Genomic DNA, 17,533 nt, shown 5'->3' on the forward strand with positions numbered 1-17,533 from the left:
TGTATATACAGACGTGTATGTACACAGACATGTGGGTGCATACAGATGTTGTATGAATGTGTGTATACATGGATGTGTCTGTATGTAGACGTGTGTATGGATGTGTGTGTGAACGTATGTATACGGATGTGTAAAGAGGTGTATATATATGGATGCATGTATATGAATGTATGCATACAGATATGTCTACACGTGGATTGTGTGACTATGGATGTGTATGGATGTGTGTGTACGGACATGTGAACAGATATGTATATATGGATGTGTGTGTGGATATAGGTACAGATATGTATATATATGGATGTGTGTATATATGAACGTATATACAGATGTGTATATGGATGTGTGTGTGAATACGTGTGTATGGACGTGTGTGTATGGACATGTATCTGTGTAAAGAGATGCATATATACGGATGTGTGCATATGAATGTGTACAGATATGTCCACATGTGGATTGTGTGAATATGGATGTATATGGACGTGTGTACACCACGGACATGTGAAAAGATATGTATATATGTGGATGTGTGTACATGAATGTGCATACAGATATGTCTACATTTGGATGTGTGTGAATATGGATGTGTATGGACTCTGTACAGACATGTGTACAGATATGTGTGTATATACGAATGTATGTACAGATGTATCTACATGTGGATGTTCGTGTGTGTAAATATGGACGTGTGTATAATGTGTATGTGTATGGACATGTATATGGGTATGTCATATGTGTATGGATGTATGTGTGTGCACACATGAATATACAGACACACCCTTCTCCCTCCCTTTTTACAGAAACAGATGCTCGCTCTCCACTCTGCTCCCAGCTTTTCCTGCTGACAGGCACATTCGAGCGATGGCTTTCTCCAGTCTGTATCAGAGGCTGTGCAGTGCTCGTCAGAGCTTCCTCAAGGTGCACGTGAACAGGGTGAACACAGAATTTCTCACCCAAACCAGAACACTTTGCAGTTAAAGAGAACACTAGTTGTAAATGTGTCACGTCACCAGGCGTAAACTGGGGCTCTCCAGGCAACCCAGGACCCAACCCCTGCACACTAGCAGGAGGGGGCACTGAACAGAACATTCTTCCCTAAACCAACCTTAAGTCCCATTAGCTTTGAGACAAGTTGAACCTAAGCTCTGGGACTCCATATTCATGAGCTCATCTGCCTCAGTTTCTTCATCTTGTATGGGGTTACAGAGGACTTGAAGGGGGGACCTCCTGTCTGCTGAAACAGGCTCCAGAAAGTTCCGGAGTTCCGGCTGTTACTGTAATTGTGATGAGTCTGGGGCAGATGGAACTAGAATTTCTCCAAAGGCAAACATTTCCAGGCTGCAGGCAGCTCTATAGGGACCAGCAGGAAGATCCACGGGGAGGTAGAGGCAATCCGTGCTTGTACATTTAGCAAACAACTAGAAGTTCAAGGGCCCCTGGGAATTCTGAAAATGAGGCATAAGTCTCAGCCATCAGGTAGGTGGGGCTTTAGGAGGAAGACAGCTCTCCCCTGACATAGGTCTTCCCCCACCCAGGCTGATGGCAGAGCTGGAAGAGGAGAATGTATTTTTGCAGCAAGACATCCAGCTCCGGCTTCAGATGCTCCACTCCAGGCCTCTCTGAGAAGACACTGGAAACTGAGGCAGAATCAGGAGATCCACTGCCGAAGGTGCCCAGCAATCATGCCTGGTGGGATCAAGTCTAAAGCTGCTATTTGTACCCTGGCTGGAATGCAGTGGCATGATCTCGACTCACTGGAACCTCCACCTCCCAGATTCAAGCAATTCTCCTGCCTCAGCCTCCCAAGAAGCTGGGACTACAGGCATGCGCCACCACGCCCAGCTAATTTTTGTATTTTTAACAGAGACAGGGTTTCACCATCTTGGCCAGGCTGGTCCCAAATTCCTCACTTCAAGTGATCCTCCCGCCTCAGCCTCCCAACATTTGTATACTTTTTGAAGTCACGTATCTTCCTGAAAAGTGGATAGAAGTTTTCAACCTTCTTTGCAGGATGGAGGGCAGACACAGAACTTCAACACAATGACAGGGGCTTCAAATGACTAAGTTCCGTCCAGGTACCCTTGGGTAAGAACCCTAGAAAAGCACCTACTAAGATGAAAACGAGCCTAGACAACACAGTAAGACCTCGTCTTCACAAAAAAAAGAAAAAAAGAAAAATAGAAGGGCATGGTGGCACAGGCCATAGTCCCAGCTACTTGGAAGGCTGAGGCAAGAGGATCGCTTGAGCCCAGGGGTTTGAGGCTGCAGTGATCTATGATCACTGCACAGAATAAGACCTTGTAAAAGAAAGAGAAGGCAGGGGGTGGGCAGAGAGGGAAAAGAGAGAGGGGGAAAGAGACGGGGAGAAGACATGGGGGAAAGTGGGGGAAAGAGGTGGGAAGAGGAAAAGAGAGGGAATAGAGGGAGGGAAAGACAGGGAGAGAAAGGAAAGAAAAGGAAGAAAGGAAGAAAAAAGAAAAGAGAAAAAACATATAAACCTTGTGGCCTGGGAATTCCATTGTTAAGAATTTACTCTGCAGAGAGAATGGTGTTCATGGCAGAATATTTGTAAGAGCAGAAACCTGGAAAAAACTCAAGAGTCCTTCATTATTAAACTAGCTGAATAAATTCCATTCCACGGACTATTACACAGTAATTTGCGCTACACAGGAGGCACTTTCTTTAAAGTGGATATATTAACTCCATGTGCTGACTGTGTGCATAGATCATCTCAGAAAAGAATCACCAAAAAAACCCTAACAGTGGTTGGCTTTCAGGAGGGGTGGGAGAGAGGTTTTAAGTCTACACCAGCACCAACCAATAGAACTTTCTGCAATGAGGACAATGTTTCAGGGCCACAGGAAGCTGTGGAACACCTGAAATGTGGCCCATGCAGCCAAAGAACCAAATCTTTAATTTTCTTTAATTTTAATTCATTTAGTTTTTTGTTTGTTTGTTTTTTTGAGACAGAGTCTCACTCTGTTGCCCAGGCTGGAGTAAAGTGGCGTGATCTTGGTTCACTGCAACCTCCACCCCACTGGGTTCAAGCAAATCTCCTGCCTCAGCTTCCCAAGTAGCTGGAATTACAGGAGCTCGCCACTACACCCGGCTACTTTTTGTATTTTTGGTAGAGACGGGGTTTCGCCATGTTGGTCAGGCTGGTCTTGAACTCCTGACCTCAGGCGAGCCACCTCTCTCAGCCTCCCAAAGTGCTGGGATTATAGGCATGAGCCACCGCACCTGGCCTCACTGAGATTTCAATAAACATGTGTGCCACTGGCTACCATATGGGACAGTCAGTTCTATACCCTTTCATAGCTTTTGAGCTTTGAATCATTTAAATGCACTGCCTATTTAATTGTAGAATTTAATAGTATTTAGATTGAATTAATCTCAGTGAAATCTACAATAGAATTTAAATTGTATCAGCGCATGCTGGTCTAAAAAGATTGCCAAGGTGTATGTACGCATATGTGCATTACGTGTGTGTATGTGTGTGTATATATATGTGTATATATATATATATATATATGCACGCACGCACACACATATATATATATATTTTTTTTTTTGAGATGGAGTCTCACTCTGCTACCCAAACTGGAGTGCAGTAGTACCAAATCGGCTCACTGAAACCTCTGCCTCCTGGGTTCAAGTGATTCTCCTGCCTCAGCCTCCCAAGTGGCTGGGATTACAGGCATGCACCACCAAACCCAGCTAATTTTTGTATTTTTAATAGAGATGAGGTTTCACCATGTTGGCCAGGCTGGTCTCGAACTCCTGGCCTCAAGTGATCCATCCTCCTTGGCCTCCCCAAGTGTTGGGATTACAGGCGTGAGCCACGGCGCTTGGCTGCCAAGGTGTATTTTTGAGTAAAAAAAAAAAAAAAAAGAAGTCCTTACAGGGTTAAAAAAAAAAAAAAAACTGGGAAACTGGGAGTGGAGGCTCACGCCTGTAATCCTAGCACTTTGGGAGGCCAAGGTGGGCAGGTTGCGTGAGCCCAAGAGTTTGAGACCAGCCTGGGCAACATAGTGAGACCCCATTTCTATAAAAATATAAAAAAATAGCCAAGCATGGTGGCACATGCCTGTAGTCCCAGCTACTCGGGAGGCTGAGGTGGGAGGATCGCTGGAGACCAGGAAGTCAAGGCTGCAGTGAGCCATGTTTGCACCTCTGCACTCCAGCCTGAGTGACAGAGCAAGACCCTGCCTCAAAAAAAGAAAATAAAAATAAAAAAACAAAACCTAAACATGACAGTTGGGTTTTCATGCTATTGTATGATACCTGCCTCCCTCAAAACTTGTTACATCATCACATCACTCACCTGATAGACAAAATAAAACCCAGAAACCCAAACTAAAAATATTTGCAAATCTATAGGGTTATGGGTTGTACTGTGTCTCCCTGAAAGATGCCGAAACCCTAAGCCGCAGGAGCTGTGAATGTGACCTTATTTGGAAATAGGGTCTTCACACATGATTAAGCTAAGCTGAGGTGATGAGGGTGAACCCTAATCCCGTTTGCCTGGTGTCCTTATAGAAAGGGGATGTACGGACACAGACACCTACAAAGGGAAGACTATGGGAAGACAGAGACAGAAGACCACCTCCAAGCCAAGGAGTTCTGGGGGCTTCTAGAATCCAGGAGCGAGACCTAGGTCAGATCCTCCCTGACAGCCTTCACAGGTGGGGAAAAAAAAACAAAAAACAAAAAACAACAATAACAACAAAAAACACCTTGATTTCAGACTCCTGGCCTCCAGAACTGTGAGAACAAATTCCTATAGTTGAAGACACACAGTTAGCGTACTTTGTTAAGGCAGCTCTGGGAAATGAATACAGATTTCTCAGGGCGTGCATCAGTACTTCTGCAGGAAATTTGGGACGTGGCATGCTTTAACTTACAATTTATACCTTTCTCTATTCTGAATTCTTTTTTTGAGAGACAGGGTCTTACTTTGTCGCCCAGGCTGGAGTGCAGTGGCAGAAGCATGGCTCACTGCAGCCTTGACCTTCTGGGCTCCAGCAATCCTCTTGCCTCAGTCTCCTGAGTAGCTGAGACTACAGGCACACAACTCTGTGCCTGGTTAACATTTTTTAATGTTTTATAGAGACTGGGTCTTGCTATGTTGCCCAGGTTTATCTCAAACTCCTAGCCTCAAGTGATCCTCCCAACTTGGACTCCTAACTTTCTGTAATTACAGGTACAAGGCGTCATACCTGGCTTTTTTTTTCTTTCTTTTTTTGAGACAGAGTCTCGCTCTGTCGCCCAGGCTGGAATGCAGTGGCATGATCTCAGCTCACTGAAACCTCCGCCTCCTGGGTTCAAGTGATTCTTCTGCGTCAGTCTCCCAGGTAGCTCGGATTACAGGCACCCGCCACCACACCCAGCTAATTTTTGTATTTTTATCAGAGGCAGGGGTTCACCATTTGGCCAGGCTGGTCTCGAACTCCTGACTTCAGGTGATCCGCCCGCTTCGACCTCCCAAAATGCTGGGATTACAAGTGTGAGCCACTGCATCCCACCTGAATTCTTAAAAGCACGTTTTTGTGTTATTCATATCCATTTTTAACATCAATGACGGTGGGATTTGAGCCCATTTTTTTCTTGTTTATACATTTCTGGGTAACAGAACTAACACTTGTTAACTGGCAGGTAGAAAGGGAAGATCCCAGAGGTGGTGGCAATAGTTAACAGGGCTCTGGAACGGGGGCAGGAAATCCCTGGGGAGGTGTCAGGTGCAGACACAGGTGGGCCAAGGGTGTGGAGCAAACCTTGATGTAGTAGACGTCCCTGTCATCCAGCACCAGCTCCAAGTAACCCGTGTGGGTACTCCCAAGAGCCTCCATCTTTCCTGGGGGTGCAAAACAAGAGTTTAGAGACAAGGGTTCAACATCTGGATCTGGCCCCTCCATCCCCCTGGGAGGACTGCCTGCCCTTTTTTTAATCTCTGAGCCTAAGACGCAGCACCTGTAAAATGGGGCTGGATTTAGTGCTGACCTCAGGAGGTCACAGACAAACCTATAAGCCAGCTCACTGCAGGGGCCCTGCCCTGGGTGTGGCACCGAGTGAGGGGCGCAGTGAGCAGGGAGGGACGTTGACATTACCGTCCAGCTCGATTTTCTTCTTGGGATGGAGAAGCTTGAGCCGGAACTTGTTCTGGGGCAAGCTGTAGCTGATGTCCACCCCGACGTCCCTCAGCACTTCTGACCCGGGCGTGCCCATGAAGACGTGGGCTGTGGCTTCTTGGGGGAACCAGCTGTCCTTCTGGAAATAGCAGAGTCTTCAAGATTGAGAGCCTCCACCTGTACCCTTCAGACACTCGCACTGTTGTCCTCACAATTCCCCAACCAGGAATTTCTCAGGCTTGAAAATTGCCTGCAGAATTGTAAAGCTCTGCAGAACAGCCCAGGACCATGTCCACAGGGTCGCAATTTATTCAGCAAATGGCCAGGGAGAAGCGGCTGCGGTGCACACTCCTGGCACCCTGCACAGACCCCTCCCATCCTTTTTTGTTTTGAGACCGAGTCCCGCTCTGTTGCCCAGGCTGGAGTGCAGCGGCATGATCTCGGCTCACTGCAGCCTCTGCCTCCCAGGTTCAAGTGGTTCTCCTGCCTCAGCCTCCTGAGCAGCTGGGATTACAGGCATGCGCCAACAAGCCCAGTTTTTGTTGTTGTTGTTGTTATTTTTGGTAGAGATGGGGTTTCACCATGTTGGCCAGGCTGGTCTTGAACTCCTGACCTCAAGTGATCCACCTGCCTTGGCCTCCCAAACTGCTGGGATTACAGTGAGCCACTACGCCTGGCCTCTCCCATCCTTTTAACCAGCTTTGTGTCCTTGTCCCCCAGCTTCTGCAAGCTCTGCACTTCCTGGCTGTCACCTGACGGCTCCAGAACATTGCCCTCCAGCACTGCAGCCAAAACTCCCAGCACCCTAGCCCAGAGGGGAACACACTCTGAGAGTACCTCGTGCTCTGGGGCTCCCTGTGAGACCAGGCTGAGGCTGCAACTTCACCTGAAATTGCACATCTCTCAGCATCTTCCCTCGGCCTTTCCTCATTTCTCCACTCTTTCTGGGTCCCCCGGAGCCTTTTCTTAATAAATCACTTGTACCCCAGCCCAAGGCTTGGGTCTCTTTTTGGGAAAGTGCAGCCTCAGCCACAAGCCCCGTTCTGAAATCCTATGTCACCGTACATTTGTTCAACACCAACAGAGATGTGTGCTGCTGCGTGGAAGATGACTGAGCATGAGACACGCAGTCCCCGACCGCGTGGAGCCTACGTCCTAGAGAGGAGGCACAGGAACACCAGACACAAGAACGGGTAAGACGGTAGCCGCCGGTGAGTGTGCTGGTGAAGTCAATGGTGTAGGGGCCCTGACCGGGATGCTGGTCTAGACAGGGAGGCCCAGGAAGGCTGCCTCTGAGGGGTCCCATTGAAGGACACTTGAAAGGAGCTAGGGAAGGAGTTAGATGGATGTCCCGGGGAAGAGTGTTCCTGGCAGGGGAAACGCCCAGTGCAAAGGCCCTGGGGCAGGCATGTGCGTGGCCTTGAAAAAGGGGCCAGTGTGTTTTCAGGGCAGTGAGTCTGGAGGAGAGCCAGGGAAGGAGGCCAGCAGGTGCAGGACTGCCAAGGGCCTGTGGGTCACGGCGTCTGGCTCCTACTTTAAGGGTAACAGAAGCCACAGGCGGGCAGTCTACACAGAGAAGGGACACGATCCAGCTGGGATTTCAGAGGCCCTGTCTGGCTGCTGGTGAAGATGGGAAGGAGACCAGAGCGGGAGCTGGGGGATGAGACAGGAAGCCACCGAGTGCCTCCTCTGGACCAGATGCTGATGACAGAGGGGTAAGTAAAACCAACCCTGAATCTGCTCCCAGGAACTGAGTCACCAGCGGGGAAGACAGACCTTAACCAAGTAGCTTCACTAAGAAACAGAAGTGATTAAAAGGGAAGAAACGTGGTTGTCTTAAGGCAAGTCACAAAAGAATATGATGTGCTCTGGGGTAACCAAGGCAGGCTTCCCTGAGGAAGTGACCCCTGAACTGAGACCTAAAGACTGATTCAGAGTTAATGCATCATACAGCCCCAGATGGAGAATCAGCATGTGCAAACGTCCAGAAGAAACCTACAGCAAGACCAGCACAGCCCAACAGCCCCAGAGAGGAGCCCCACGTCCTTTAGGGTGAGCCCAGGGCTGACCTAAGGAGATCCACAACATGGCTGAGAAAGACGGGGCTGTTGTCTAGGGCCCACCTGTGGCTGCAGGGTATAGGCAGCTTCCAGCAGGTACTGTCGGAGCCTCGGGTCCCGTTTCTGCAGCGTCACGGAGGCGAACACAGGCAATGAGAGCAAGTAGGGCTGGCCAGGCACCGGCCAGGTCACTCCAGTGCACAGTCGCCAGCCCCAGGTGTAGGACACTGCAGAGAGAGGTAAGCCGGCAGCACTGGTCAGTGGAGACTCAGAGGGCTCTGAGCATGGGTGCCCGCAGCTGCTGCACCAGCAAAGAAAGCTCTTCTCTCATTTCTTCTGAGGAAAGGCACCATGTAGACAGGACTCCTGTGAGACAGTGGTGTGTAGACCAGGGTTTCTCTGCCTCAGCACTGCTGATATTTGGGATCAGATCATCTTATTTGGGGGCTGTCCTGTGCATTATCGCGTGTTTCGCTGAATCCTGGATCCCCATCCACTAGACGCCAGTAACCCCTACCAACAACCAAATATTTCTGCACATATTAACCAAATGTCTCCTGGGGGGTCAAAACTGCCCCAGCTGAGAACCCCTGGTAGACTTTTTTTTTTTTTTTTTTCCAGACAGAGTCTCACTTTGTCACCCAGGCTGGAGTACAGTGGCACAATCTCGGCTCACTGCAACCTCTGCCTCCCAGGTTCAAGTGATTCTCCTGCCTCAGCCTCCCGAGTAGCTGGGATTACAGGCACGTGCCACCACGCCTGGCTAATTTTTGTATTTTTAGTAAAGATGGGGTATTACCATATTGGCCAGGCTGGTCTTGAACTCCTGACCTCAGGTGATCTGCCTGCCTCAGCCTCCCAAAGCGCTGGGATTACAGGCGTGAGCTACCGTGCCCAGCCCCTGGTAGACTTTTTAAAAAGAGTGTCAGGCAATACTGTGTAGAACACAGGCTCTGCAGCAAGAATGCCTGGTTCAAATTCTAGCTTGGCCACTTTCCAGCTGTGTGACCTTGGACAAATTACTTATCCTCTCTGGGTCTCAATGTTTCTTTTTCATTATTATTATTGTTACTACTCCCCCGACTCACTGTAAAGGCCTCAGTCTTTCTCATCTTAAACTGCTAATGATAATAGTTCCTGCCTCATGGCATAGCTGTGAAGATTAACAGGTCAGTAAGTGTTGAGAGCAGCACCGGGCCTACAGTAATGTCTTTGGTAGTAACTCTTATCCCGATTATAAAAATATATTTGTTAGCTGGATGTGGTCGCTCACACCTGTAATCCCAGCACTTTGGGAGGCCAAGGCGGGTGGATCACCTGAGGTCAAGAGTACAAGACTAGCCTGGCCAGCATAGGAAAAGCCTGTCTCTACTAAAATTTTAAAAAAAATAACCGGGCGTGGTGGCAGGCACCTGTAATCTCAACGACTCAGGAGAATTGCTTAAACCCGGGAAGCAGAGGTTGCAGAGAGCTGAGATTGCGCCACTGCACTCCAGCCCGGGTGACAGAGGGACACGCTATCTCAAAATAAATAAATAAGTAAATTAATTAATTAATTAAAAAAATGTACTTGTTGCAGGAAATCAGAAAAAAAATCAGAAAGCTCAGAAAGATTTCTAAAAATTTTTTCTGTATTATATGTTATAGTTTCAAGTTTATTTACAATTCTAAATGCAACTTAAATGCAAAAAAGAAAAATTATCAAGAAGCAAAATTTGTATATCTTCATTAAATAGAGCCCTCCCCAACCTTACTCTAAAAAAAAAAGAAAAAAAAATTTCAAGATCTCCTATTATTTGGCACATTTATTTCCTGTCTTTTTACCCAGATGAGATCATATTCAGTGTTGCTGGCTTACACTCGGCATTATTATTAAAGAAGCTTCTCATTAAAACAGCTCACTCATAATGGAGTTTAAAAGTTTGGGAAGCCAAAGCAGGCGGATCACCCGAGGTCAGGAGTTCAAGACCAGCCTGGCCAATGTGGTAAAACCCTGTCTCTACTAAAAATACAAAAATTAGCCGGGCTTGGTGGCAGGTGCCTGTAGCCCCAGCTACTTGGGAGGCTGAGGCAGAAGAATTGCTTGAACCCAGGAGACAGAGGTTGCAGTGAGCCGAGACTGCACCATTGCACTCCAGCCTGGGCAACGAGAGTGAAACTCTGTCTCAAAAAAAAAAAAAAAAAGTTATGCAATATGTCAATAACTTACCAACCCAGGAGCCAGCAAACATTCTTTGTAAAGGGCCAGATTGTTTGTTGAGTTACCTAGATAGCTAGCTAGAGACAGAATCCACCTTGGTCACCCCGGCTTGAGTGCAGTGACATGAACACAGCTCACTGTTGCCTTGACCTCCTGGGCTCAAGTGATCTTCCTGTCAGCCTTCCAAGTAGCTAGGACCACTGGTGCATGCCACCATGCCCGGCTAATGTGTTAATTTTTACTTTTGTAGAGACAAGGTCTCACTATGTTACCCAAGCTAGTCTTGAACTCCTGGACTCAAGGAATCCTCTCACCTCGGCCTCCCGAAGTGCAGGGATTACAGGCGTGAGCTATCCGCCAGCCAGATAGTCAATATTTTATGCTTTGCAGTCATAGAGTCTGGCTTGCAACTACTCAGCTCTGCTGTTGTGGGACAAAGTGGCTACAGGTGATATGCAAATGAAGGGAGTGTGCTGTGTTCCCATACCACTTTATTTCTGGACACTGAAATTTCAATTTCATGAAGTTTTCATGATATGAGATATTCTTCTTTTGACTCTTTTTAGCCACTTAATATAACAACTTACCCTTAGCTCACTGGCCTTTATAATTAGCCATTTTGCCTACTCTGGAATATTTGAGTTGCTTCCTATTTTTTGTTCTAAATAATGATGCAACGAACATCTTTGTGCACAGAGCATTTTTAAGTGATTTTGGTTTCCTTTTATAGGGCAGAGTTCTAGAAGCATTATCATTGACTGAAGTGGTTGGTAAAGGAAAATAAAGCCGGGTGCAGCGGCTCATGCCTGTAATCCCATTACTTTGACAAGCCGAGGCAGGTGGATCACTTGAGCCCAGGAGTTCGAGACCAGCCTGGATAACATGATGGAACCCTGTCTCTACAAAATACAAAAAAAGAAAAATTAGCTGGGCAGGGTGGCAAGTGCCTGTAGTCCCAGCTACTCAGGAAGCTGAGATGGGAGGATCACTTGAGGCTGGGGAGATGGAGGCTGCAGTCAGCCATGATTGCACCATTGCACTCCGGTCTGGGCGACAGAGACCCTGTCTCAATAATAATAAAAGTACAATATCGGGATCCCAATTCGCTATGCCAAAAGGAAAAAATTAAGCTGGAAGCTGAGTCATGCAAGAAGCTGCCTTCTCTTGTTCCTAAGCAGGTAGCTACAGATAAAAGGTCAAATATTTGCGCAGCTATTCTATGTTCACCTTATCTTATGTAAAGTGTTGATTTATTGAGCAAGTATGAATATGTAAGTGACTATTCCCTTCCCTGCTCCTTTTCCCTTGCAGCTTGTGGATTCAGTCACATGACCATACCCTCCCTCTTTCCCCTCCAGCCCGCTTCTCCCCTTTAAACAAAGGGATGGAGAGCATTAGGACAAATACCTAATGCATGCGGGGCTTATAACCTAGATGACAGGTTGATGGGTGCAGCAAACCACCATGGCACATGTACACCTATGTAACAAACCTGCATGTTCTGCACATGTATCCCAGAACTTAAAGTAAAATAAAAATAATAAATAAATAAATATTGAAGCTTTCAGAATCATCTCTGGAAAAAGGCATAGACCACAGATTGTTCTGTGGATTTGTGTTCCTTTATTTCCAAGCATGTCCTTAACCTTGGCAAAGTAGATGTCTAAATTGATTGAAACCTGTCTCAGATACTTTTTGGTTTGCAGAATATGAATACTTTTAGGGCAGGAGAGCAACTCTGGGATCTGGAGCTGGCATTTTTCCCTTCAACCCTGGGATGCCCACCTTGGTACGATGGCATGGAGGCCCTGCTGCCTACCTTCCTCACCAGTACAGGACTGGACCTCAGAAGGGCCAGGGACATGCCTGAGGCTCCTCACGCCACCCCTAGTGATGAGGTACAGCTGAGAGCTGGGTGGGGAAAGAGGACAGTGTCAGACGCATCATTTTCATTCATTCATTAGACAACACCTTGAGCTGCCAGAGCTTGGCACAGGGGCAAATTCTACCCTGAGCGGGGCCAGCCTTTGGGCAGTGCACACGCTGGTGCGGTGACACTCCGTGGGTACAGGGACAGATGCTGAGGACCACAGAGAGTGACAAGTGCTGTGAGAAACCCACATGGAGGACAGCATGGCACAGGGCTGTCTCAGGGATAGAGCAGGGCCTCCCCTAGCTGGAGTAGGGGGAGTTCTCTGCAGAGGTAACTTTTGAGCAGAAATCCAAAGGATGAGAAGGGGCTATTGTTCCAGACAGAGGACACAGCAGGTGCAAAGGCCCTGGGGTAGGAACAAGTTGGCTGCTTTAGGAGCATGGAAAGAAGGCTGGTGGGAGGGGATCAGGATAGAGGGGGACAGTGAGTGAGGGGCAGGGAACAGGGGCAGATGCGAGGAGGGAGGAGGGAGATGGGCAGAGTCCCCATGGGGCAGGACAAGGGAAAGAATACGGGTAGGTGGGGCAGCCTGGATTCACTCCCTCTAAAATTGCCCCTCTCCAAGAGTTACCTCCCTAGGGGTCACAGACAAGCATGCCCCAGAGGGACTCCAGGAAAGAGCTGAGGGGTCTGAAAGTTCTCCAGCTCTCACCTCTCAGCTGCCCACGGTCCCTGTCAGACATGCCCACCCTTCACAGTCAACAGACACACATGCTCGTGGACACACACGCACTCCCACAACACACTCACTCCTCACTGCCACACTCACGGACACACCCTCATGCACACAGCAGCTCACACACTCTCATATGTCTGATCATGTGTACTCAGACACAGGCTCATCGGTGCACACACTAACACACATGCATGCTAATGTCACATCCACACCCACGCACATCCCCTTGCGCACACGCAGACATGTGATCACACACTCACATGCATGCATGCAAGCACACACACCACACACCTGCTCACCTGCACCCTCGTGCTCACGGTTCCCTTCCTGCCGGCACTGGGCACCCACCTGAAGCTGAGCAGCTCCACGGCCTCCTCAGGCGTGTTCAGATGCACCTTAAGGTCCCGCCCCTTCTGCACCTGGATCCCGCCATCCAGGCTGGCGGCGCTGCGGACGCTGGTCACCCACCTCAGCCCGGCCTGCCCCAGGATGCCCGCTGTGCCCATCTGAGCTGAGATCTGGAGCAGGGCACTGAGGGACAGGCATGTACCAGCTGCATCCCGAGGGCCCTGGGGCCACAGACCCCACCTGCGACCCCCAGCAGCCCCCTGCAGTCCTGAGCCACAGCAGCCCCTCCACCACTGCCACCACTGCCACCCACAGGCTGTACATGCACCAAGCACTTTCCAGTCCTCACCCACACTAATCCCTCTTATGGATGGGGAAACTGAGGCTCAGAGAGGTGAAAGCACCTGCCTGGGTTCCATGACTGGGACAAAGCATGTGGCTGGGACACGTGAATCCCGGGTGTCTAAGTCCCAGCCCAGGCTCTTCCCGCCAGAGAGCACCCAGCCTAGGGCATCCACATTCCCCATGTCAAACCCAGGGCCCAAGGACAGCTCAGCTGAGGGGCTGGGGACAGATGCTCAGCAGCACCATGACAGGTTCCAGAATCGGACCAAATATTGCACACACTCTGCTCTGGCGCCATGTGGCCCCAGGCTGTCAGTGTCCTCGCCTTGAACCTTGGTTTCCTCATCTGTCAGTGGGAATAAGAAGCACCAGGCTTGGTTGGTCGGGAGGGGGTCACACGAGTTCAGTGAGCTCAAGGCTACCTCCTCTCCTCCCTTCTGGGTGGGGTGGATGGAAGGGCATAGGGTTGTGGCCAGCCACCTCGCACTGCGGTGTGACCTTGAACATGTGACTGGACCTCTTTGAGCCTCATTCTTCCCACCTGTAAAGTGGATCTAACCACCCAGCATCTCTGCACACAGTCTCTTGGCACAGGTGTTCTGCAGAATAGGGATCCTCTCTTGCCCATATGGATGTCACCCAGACCTCTGCAGCCCTCTGTAGGGATGGGATCCCACCACCTAACCTGCGCCAGGTCCCAGGAGCTAGGTACCTGGGCTTGACATAACCATTCACAGAGAAATCCGAGCGCTGCTGGAAGTCAGTGGTTCCTCGGACCCGGATGCTGATGGCAGCCGAGGCATTTAGGGTCAGCCGGGCAGGAAGGCCAGACACGGTAGGAAAGACCAGCTCCTCTGCGGCCAGGCTCAGCCTCCGGTTCATCTGCACCTCCTGCCCCTGCCACCAAGAAATGATAAGCGGGGGCCGGGCTGGGTGGCTCACGCCTGTAATCCCAGCACTTTGGGAGGCCGAGATGGGTGGATCACTTGAGCCCAAGAGTTCGAGACAAGCCTGGCCAACATGGGGAAACCCTGTCACTACTAAAAATACAAAGCTGGGACTACAGACACCTGCCACCATGCCTGGCTAATTTTTGTGTTTTCAGTAGAGACAGGGTTTCGCCATGTTGGCCAGGCTGGTCTCAAACTCCTGATCTCAGGTGATCCACCCGCCCCAGCCTCCGAAAGTGCTGGGATTACAGGCGTGAGCCACTTCGCCCAGCCAGATATTTTGTTATTTTTTATTTAATATCCCATTTCACAGACGCAGAAACTAAGGCCGTGGTAAGTGAATCAACAGCTTCGAGGAGGTAAATGAAAGAGCTGGGATTGGACCTTGGGCAGCCTGACTCCAAATTTCACGCCCTTAAGTGCTTTGCCAAAGTGTCACAGGGCAGATGGCATGGGTAGGGGCAGGGAGGAGCTACCTTCATGAGCTTGATGGCGAGCTCGGCCAGGTTCAGGGGCCAGTGGTTCACGTGACTCCCCGTGGCCCCGCAGTTCACAAAGCTCAGCTCCTGCCCCAGCAACTTCACGCTCAGCTCGCATCGCAGAGCCTGCCGGGCCCCACGCCTCTGGGTCACCTGGGGGAGGGCCCAGACAGGTCACAAAGAACAGAGTCAGGGTTAGCAGAGTGATATGGTTTGGCTGTGTCCCCACCCAAATCTCATCTTGTAGCTCCCATAATTCCCACATGCTGTGGGAAGGACCCTATGGGAGATAACTGAATCATGGGGGCGGGTCTGTCCCGTGCTGTTCACGTGATAGTGAATGGGGCTCAGGAGATCCTATGGTTTTAAAAATAGGAGTTTCTCTACACAAGCTCTTTCTTTGCCTGCTGTCATCCATGTAAGACGTGACTTCCTCTCCTTGCCTTCCACCATGATTTTGAGGCCTCCCAGTCACTTGGAACTGCAAATCTATTAAATTTCTTTCTTTCGTAAATTGCCCAGTCTCTGGTATATCTTTATCAGAAGCATGAAAACGAACTAATACACAGGGCAAAGTGCCTGTACTTTGGGAGGGGGAAGGGGTGGCTGAAGAGAAAGGTCAAGAACTTGTGGGGTCCAGATGAGGCTTGCAAAACTCCTAGAGCATGAACCAAATCCCAATCCCAGATGTGTTTTCTCTGACTTGCACAGTAGTGCCCAATGCTGAGAGAGTGTGTGTATGTTTTCATGAAGGTTTTATTTTAGCATAATTTTAGATTCACGGAAAAGTTGAAAATTGGCTTGGAATGGTGGCTCATGCCTCTAGTCCCAGCACTTAGGAGGCCAAGAAAAGAGGATTGCTTGAGGCCAGGAGTTTAAGACCAGCCTGGACAGCATATCGAGACCCTATCTCTACAAAATTAAAAAATTAAAAAAAAAAAGCCGGGTATGGTGGCACCCGCCTGTAGTTCCAGCTACTTGGGAAGCTGAGGTGGGAGGATCGCTTGAGCCCAGCAGTTCAAGGCTGCAGCGAGCTATGATCATGCCACTATACTCCAGCCTGGACAACAGACAGAGCAAGACCCTATATCTGAAAAAAGCACAAAAGAAAAAAAAGAAAATTTGCAAAGACAGAACAGAGAGTTCCCACGTATCCTTCAACTGATTTCCCCATTGTTAACATCTTCCATCACCAGGATGCACGGTACAAACTAACAAACCAACACTGGTATGTTTCTATCAACTAAACTCCAGAGGTCATTTACATTTCACCAGTTTTTCCATTTCTGTCCTCTTTCCGTCCCGAGATCCAATTAAGCAAACCCCACCGCGTCTCGTTGCTGTATCCCCCTGGTCTCTGGTTCATGGCAGTTTTTTAGTCTTTGATTGTTTTTCATGCCACGTATGTTTTTTATAAATTGAATTTGGAAATTGGGAGATTTTATATAAAACCTAGCTCTCCGGCTGCTCTATAAAGAGAAACATTGGGCTGCCCACCCTCCCCACAACAAGGGACAACAAGGAACCAGAGCTGAGCAGTGGCTGCCACTTTAGCTGGGCCATGGGCTTCCTCTGTCCGCCACAGTCCCCACCACTCCCTATTGTCTCTCCAACACTGAGGCCAAGTATCTGCTGCCATTCATCACTGCACTCATGCAGAATGTTTCTCAGGATGTGAGTCTCTAGGAAAAGCGAGAAAATAACAGACAAAGGGGATTGTGCATTCTAAGAAAAACTGTTTATATCTAGCTGACCTCCCTCTTTCAAGTCTCTTGCTGCCCCCAGCTCTAGTCCAAGATGCTTTTAACAGCAAGGATTATTGCCCTGCTCATCCTGGTGTTCCCAAGCCCCGGGTTCACACTTGGTGGTTAGGAAACATGTGACCAAGCGAACCAATGCCCCAACTGTCCACCTTGGTCACTATGACATTTTCTAAGAGCAAAATGTTGTCAATAATCTAAAACTCCATCAATGGGAAAATGGTTATGTAAACTGTGGCTCCTACCCATAGGATGAATATTAAAATACCTGCGAATGGTGAGCTTCTAGTAAGAAAATACTCAAGTGACAATAAGAAGAGAAAAAGTAGGCTAAAGATATATACACCCTAAGACTAAGCAATTTCACTCCTAGGTGTACGCCCGACAGGTATAAATACACACGTTCCCTAAGAAGGCAGGCCCAAGAGTCTTCATAGCACTGTATGTAACAGCCAGCAACTGATGGATACATAAATTGTTGTTTGTTCACACAATGGAATACTATGCAGCTATGAAAAGGAACAAATTATAAGTACACACCACAGGACAGAGAAATCTCACCAATTTTAAACCAAAGTCAGACACAAAAAGAAGTAAAGGAGCAGCACTATTCAGTCTCCAAAAGGCAGAAACAATCCAAATGTCCATCAGTGA

At 48.7% G+C, this 17,533-nt stretch overlaps 1 protein-coding gene, 1 long non-coding RNA gene and 1 pseudogene across 2 annotated transcripts in view; 2 read left to right on the forward strand and 1 right to left on the reverse strand.

Moving 5' to 3' along the window:
• The window catches only part of LOC101140736 (uncharacterized), a 152,987-nt gene that overhangs the window by 90,445 nt on the left and 45,009 nt on the right, over window positions 1-17,533 (reverse strand). Inside the window, exons 17-23 of the mRNA XM_031002978.3 lie at window positions 15,117-15,272; window positions 14,403-14,587; window positions 13,346-13,528; window positions 12,208-12,299; window positions 8,252-8,415; window positions 6,108-6,267; window positions 5,775-5,854 (exon numbers count right to left, since the gene is read on the reverse strand). Coding sequence (XP_030858838.3) covers window positions 5,775-5,854; window positions 6,108-6,267; window positions 8,252-8,415; window positions 12,208-12,299; window positions 13,346-13,528; window positions 14,403-14,587; window positions 15,117-15,272 — 1,020 coding nt within the window. The remainder of the gene's footprint in view (window positions 1-5,774; window positions 5,855-6,107; window positions 6,268-8,251; window positions 8,416-12,207; window positions 12,300-13,345; window positions 13,529-14,402; window positions 14,588-15,116; window positions 15,273-17,533) is intronic.
• On the forward strand, window positions 1,348-11,899 carry LOC109023609 (uncharacterized). The gene is made up of 6 exons (XR_002003031.3): window positions 1,348-1,476; window positions 2,011-2,085; window positions 4,540-4,685; window positions 7,213-7,321; window positions 7,876-8,427; window positions 11,700-11,899. It is a non-coding gene; the product is annotated as an uncharacterized lncRNA (long non-coding RNA).
• LOC115931161 (uncharacterized) lies at window positions 4,242-4,330 on the forward strand (annotated as a pseudogene).

The sequence above is a fragment of the Gorilla gorilla genome, chromosome 18 (assembly GCF_029281585.2).
Source record: "Gorilla gorilla gorilla isolate KB3781 chromosome 18, NHGRI_mGorGor1-v2.1_pri, whole genome shotgun sequence".
In the NCBI taxonomy this organism is placed as follows: Eukaryota; Metazoa; Chordata; class Mammalia; order Primates; family Hominidae; genus Gorilla; species Gorilla gorilla.